Source organism: Meleagris gallopavo, chromosome 12 (genome assembly GCF_000146605.3).
Source record: "Meleagris gallopavo isolate NT-WF06-2002-E0010 breed Aviagen turkey brand Nicholas breeding stock chromosome 12, Turkey_5.1, whole genome shotgun sequence".
Classification (NCBI taxonomy): Eukaryota; Metazoa; Chordata; class Aves; order Galliformes; family Phasianidae; genus Meleagris; species Meleagris gallopavo.
In genome coordinates this window covers 7,694,919-7,700,531 of record NC_015022.2, presented here as the reverse complement: position 1 = coordinate 7,700,531, position 5,613 = coordinate 7,694,919, and the positions used below count along the sequence as shown (strand labels likewise).

General features: G+C 47.7%; 1 protein-coding gene across 1 annotated transcript; it reads left to right on the top strand.

Moving 5' to 3' along the window:
* The first annotated feature begins 6 nt into the window (after nucleotides 1-6).
* HYKK (hydroxylysine kinase) lies at nucleotides 7-5,152 on the top strand. Its single transcript, XM_010717342.3, has 4 exons — nucleotides 7-398; nucleotides 1,714-1,856; nucleotides 4,092-4,275; nucleotides 4,458-5,152. Exons 1-4 carry the CDS (start codon nucleotides 62-64, stop codon nucleotides 4,928-4,930), a joined length of 1,137 nt encoding a protein of 378 aa, XP_010715644.1. The 5' UTR covers nucleotides 7-61; the 3' UTR covers nucleotides 4,931-5,152.
* The last annotated feature ends 461 nt before the right edge of the window (nucleotides 5,153-5,613 follow it).

The following is a 5,613-nucleotide window of genomic DNA, read 5'->3' as shown; positions in this document are numbered from 1 at the left end:
CGATTGCTGCCGGCGTCACGGCACGGCTCGCCTCTTCTCGTCTCTTTCCCTCACAGACGCGATGGCTTCTGGAGACCGCCACCAGCGGGCAGCCGCCAAGCCGGCCTTCGGCGAGGAGGAGGTGGCCGAGCTGGTGGACGAGGTGTTCGGATTAAAGGCGGTGTGGGTCGGGCCCCTGCCCAGCTATGACGATCAGAACTTCCACGTGAGAGTCTCGAGCGGAGGTGAGGCCGAAGGGGCCGAAGAATACGTCCTCAAAATCACCAACTCGGAAGACAGCCGGCAGCCCGCCCTCATCGAGGCGCAGACCCAGGCCATGGTGTTCCTCAGCACCCACGGCTTCCCTTCTGCCACGCCGCGGCCCACGAAGGACGGCAGCATCATGTCTCTGTGGGCAGGTGAGCGGCTCCAGGACCTCGCCTGGCGGGAATGCGAGCGCCTCGTCGCAGCGCAGGCGTCTGCCTCGCTTCTGGATCCTGCCCTCTTGCGCTGGCACAAACGTGGAGTAATGCTGGGCACCTGTGAGCGAGCCCAAGCAAGCTGCAGGAGGCGGGTGATTTCCCAGGCCCTGCAGCTCTGGCACTTCCTATAGATCCCAAGCTGTTGCACACCTCCCTTTCAGCTTTTGAGCTAGGATTTCTCGCATGAAGTAACTTTGGGGTGCATAGATACTGTGCTGAGAATGCCAGAGCCGAGGTCCATCAAATGCCCTGCACAGTGCAAAAAAGCCAGCAGAGATGCTGGACCTTGAGCAGAGTAAGAGCAGCAGTGCTGGTGTGAGATTTGTGCACTGCAGCAGGCACCTGTATGTGTGGTTTGAGGTACGGTGCAAGATGACTCGCTGCTGGTTTTACTAGAGGGAAGATGGTTGTTTTAGTAAGAACTACAAGTATAGGGAAGGGCGGGTTATCCTGCAACTGCTTTTTCAGTTAAATTGCCCCGATAGGTTCTCTGGGTCTATTCATTCAAAGTTGTTTTAGGTTGACAGTTTAGATGCAGCACTGATTGTAACCGTGACAAAATTGCACAGAAGGAGTCTCCAAAATTAAAGTAAATTTTGGCTATCGAAAGTAGAAGATCAAGTTGCAATGTAGCTGTTAGAGGATGGACACGGTCAGGTGTCAGGTGACTGCCTGTGGAAGTCCAAACTTCACATGCCAGCAGCCAAGCAAATTAAGGAGAGGAATAATCAACTCTGAAAACAATTTCCATATGATTTGAAAAAACAGACGTATCTGTGCACTTAAAAATAAAAATTAAAAAAATCAAAAAAGCCACATTGACTAAATCACGATATAAATGATTTGCCTGTCTGTGAACAGAATGGTGTAAAATACACTTCCAACCCATCTATGATCTGATGCCAGAATAAATTGCTTAAACTGTACTTGGAAAAAATCTGTTAACACGTTGCTTTCATTTTCTGTAACTTCCATATAGAAGCTGGGATTCCTGAGGGCACCTACAGAGCTCTGTAGGTGAGGGACTGGAGGCACTGAGTGAAAGCTGCTGTGTGCAGGGTTAATTCCAAGCACAAGGACCAGGCATCCAGCACAGCATGCAGGTGTGGCAAGGTTGTATCACGTCCTGGTAAATCAAGTCTTTGAGATCGGTTTTATCAGCCACATCTGAGAGTGAAGAAACCGTTTGCCTCTTGCATTAACTAACACTCAGTAGAGTGTGCTGAAGTGACCGACTATCTCTGTTTGTCAGGTAGCGGATCTGGAAACAAAAAGTACATGGTCAGACTGCTGACTTATCTGCCGGGCACACCTGTGGCTAAAATTGCTGCACCTACTCAGCTTCTGTATGATATTGGTAAGCTAGCTGCCAGTTTGGATAAAGCTCTCACAGAGGTGAGTGAGTTCTTGCTGTTCTGGCTTTGCAGATTTCATTCACATTTCATTTCTCCTCTCTGTTTCTTACTGTTCTGTCAGCTTTCCTGATTTTAAAACAGAAGTTGGTGATTTCAGAGCTTAATTCAACTTTTGGATGCCACCCTCCATGCTGTAAAACCGGCTAAAATCTCGCCCCAAGTAACCTGATGAACCTGACCGCTCACTGCTTATAGCAGAGTCTCAGTGATCCTTTTGCAATGCATTTTTGTACCACAATAAGGGAGACAGCATTAATTCTTGCTCACACAGAAGTCACACCATTTGAAGCCTGGTAAATAAGGAGAGTGAAGCCTAGCTGCTTGAATCCAAGCACGCACAGTGGTTCCGAAGCATTAAATGCTTGTGTTGGGTACTGCTGGCCCTTCTTTTCTTCTGAACTCATTTTGGCTTGCTCTGTTCCTCCTGGCCATTAGAACAGTTACCATTCCTGCAGCAGTAGCAGTCATTTACTTTTCTGTAATGCCAGCTGTGTTAATGGAGAGAGATGTGTGATACTTCTCTTGGTTCCACTGCTTTCAGTCAAATAATCTTAATGCATAGGAGATTATTTCTGTACTCTGTAATTGTATGGGATAATAAACTGATAACTCATCCAGTAGTTAAGTTTGATACATAAAAGAATTCTTGCATTATTTATGGCCTTTCATTAACCTTTTCTTTTTGCGTTCTGGCTACTGCCTTCAGACAGTTATGAAATGTGAATTGCTAGCTTTACTAACCACATTCTGAAATTACAACGGTGTTTTTCCATTGGGAAAGATAACTTACTATTGCCTTTTAATAGTCTGGTCATGCTCTGATAATGTGATTAAAATAATTTATATGGGCCAGCTAGTCTCAAAAGATGCCTGTGACTTGTCCTGCAAGGAGGATTTAGTAGACAAGAAAGCAAATTTTGATGGAAAAGGCTCTTAAGCCATTAATATATGGATTATCATGTACCAAGATTTGTCATCTAAGGAAGAGAATACTACAGTTATTACCATCAAAACTTCTCAATGTCATTGACACCAAAACTAAAGCTAAGGCATTACATTTTCTGATGGCAGATGGGAATGTACAGCCTGTCTTCTGTCCAGTCAGTTTGCTTTGGCAGTAAGGCCGTGTGTTCTTTTGTGCACAAAATATCATTGCACCACTTCCTTTTTCTGGTGTCTTTTTTTGTTTGGACGTGTCTCACATCTTCTAGTGGAAATAAGCAGCTGTTGATGACTTGACAGCAACAAAGGCTCATGCAATTGTTGAGATCTCTGTTTTATTACCACATCTTTGTAGTTCTGTGTTGATTTGTGCAGGGAAAATTGCAGTGGTTGCTCACCAGATGGCATTCTACCTACCAACGTGGTTTTCTGTACAGCATTAGGGATCCTCCGTTGTGATTTTTGTTTTGGGCTTGGTGTTGTTCCTTACTTATACATAAGTTTCAGTTTTAACTATCATTTAGCTATCTTTAACTAACAGCCTTAATTCTAAACCCGAGTTTCTCTTTAAGAGGAGCCAACTGCTCATGAGAAGTGAGAAGCACACATGGGGCTGTTTGCTGGGGTCTCTGTGTAGTGTATGGATGTTTGAGAGCCTGTACACATTCTTATGAGAACAAAGCTCCATCTAGCAGCTCTGCCAAGCACTTCTGTCTTAATGACATTGCACATGCCAGATGATTCTCAGGCTCAACTCTTTAAATGCACAGAGTGCATATGTGGCAGTTTGTGTCGCTTCTGCTCCAGCAGCTTCTGTAGCACCAGCTACAGAATCCAGCTGTGCAACTGCAGCCTTGGCAAGGCCTCTGTGCAGCAGCATCCCTGTCGCTGCAGGAAGTCACCATTGATTTTAAGTGATTCAGTGACGAAGGGTTTAGGATAATCTATACTGGAAGAATGGAGAAAAAACATTTAGGTTTTATGGAGATATTGATAGGCTTGCCTATCTTCCTATTTACTGGAACAGGCTGCCCAAGGAGGTTGTGGATGCCCCATCCCTGGAGGCATTCAAGGCCAGGCTGGATGTGGCTCTGAGCAGCCTGGTCTACTGGTTGGTGACCCTGCACATAGCAAGGGGTTGAAACTAGATGAACACTGTGGTCCTTTTCAACCCAGGCCGTTCTATGATGAAATAATCCTTCAGATTCTACTTTTACTTGTTGGGATGAAGTATGGATTTTAATTTATGGCCTATTTTGTTCTCTTTCTGCAGGAATTCCATCATCCATCAGTAGGAAGTCTGCATCGACATCAGTTCATCTGGAACCTGGCAAACGTCCCTCTTCTGGATCAGTACATGGATGCCTTGGGCCAGAACGAGCACCGAGATGTTGTGCAGTGGGTCATCCAGCAGTTCAAAGAGAAAGTCACACCCAAGATAAGCAGTTTTCGAGCTTGTGAGTGTTTTATTCTCAATCACGTCGCAATTTGTTCCAGGAAACAGGCGCGGCAATGCACCTGGCTTATAGTTATTAAATGCCATTGCAGTCAATACCAACACAATGCAGTTATTAAAAACCATTACAATCAATACCAATATAATGCAGTTATTAAATACCGTTTCTCATTGTGCATTTAGGTATCAACCACGGGGACCTCAACGACCACAACATTCTGGTGGTTCCCGGCTCCCCTCACGGGGCGGCCCCGCAGTACCGGGTGTCGGGCGTGCTGGACTTCAGCGACATGAGCTACGGCTGCTACGTGTTCGAGGCGGCCATCACCATCATGTACATGATGGTGGAGAGCGCAGAGCCGCTCCACGTGGGCGGACACGTCCTGGCGGGCTTTGAGAGCGTGCTGCCGCTGACGGGCGCGGAGCGGGAGGCGCTGTTCCTGCTGGTGAGCGGCCGCTTCGCGCAGTCGCTGGTCATGGCGGCGCACACAGCGCTGCTGCACCCGGAGAACGCGGAGTATCTCATGGTCACGGCCAGGACGGGGTGGAGGCACCTGATGGACATGTATGCGCTGGGCCAGGAGGCAGTGGAGAAGATGTGGTTTGAGACGGCCGCAGTGTACATGAGGCGGCCCTGTGAGGTGGGGCTGCAATAGAATCATGGAATCATAGAATCACAAGGTTGGAAATGACCTGTAGGATCATCTAGTCCAACTGTCTTCTCATTACCACTGCTACCACAAACTAAACCAGATCTTGTAGCTCCTCAACCAGACTACTCTTGAACACTGCCAGGGACAGTGACTCCACCACCTCTCCGGGCAGCCATTCCAGTGTCTGCCCCCTCCCTGAGAGAAAAAGTTCTTCCTTACGTCTAACCTAAACCTCCTCTGGTAAAACTTGCAGCCATTTCCTCGGGTCCTGTTCGTTGCCTGGGAGAAGAGGCCAAACTCCTCTTCACCCCAACCTCCCTTCAGGAAGTTGTAGAGTGCAGTGAGGTCTCCCCTGAGCCTCCTCCAACCTAAACAATCCCAGCTCCCTCAGATGCTTCTAATAAAACTTGTGCTCCAGACCCCTCACCAGTTTCGTTGCCCTTCTCTGGATATGTTCCAGCGCCTCAATGTCTTTTTTGTAGTGAGGGGCCCAAAACTGAACACAATACTTGAGGTACAGCCTCAACAGAGCTGAGTAGAGGGGGATGATCGCCTCCCTGCTCCTACTGGCCACACTATTTCTAATGCAGGCCAGGATGCCATTGGCCCTCGTGGCCACCTGGGCACACTGTCGGCTCACGTTCAGCCGAGCATCAACCAACACCCCCCAAGTCCCTTCCCATAAA

Bases quoted from the DNA above. Each gene is read 5' to 3' on its own strand.
- HYKK (XM_010717342.3), top strand. From the start codon at position 62: ATGGCTTCTGGAGACCGCCACCAGCGGGCAGCCGCCAAGCCGGCCTTC. The intron at 399-1,713 runs GTGAGCGGCTCC...TCTGTTTGTCAG, and splicing joins CATCATGTCTCTGTGGGCAG to GTAGCGGATCTGGAAACAAA. The intron at 1,857-4,091 runs GTGAGTGAGTTC...CTCTTTCTGCAG, and splicing joins TGGATAAAGCTCTCACAGAG to GAATTCCATCATCCATCAGT.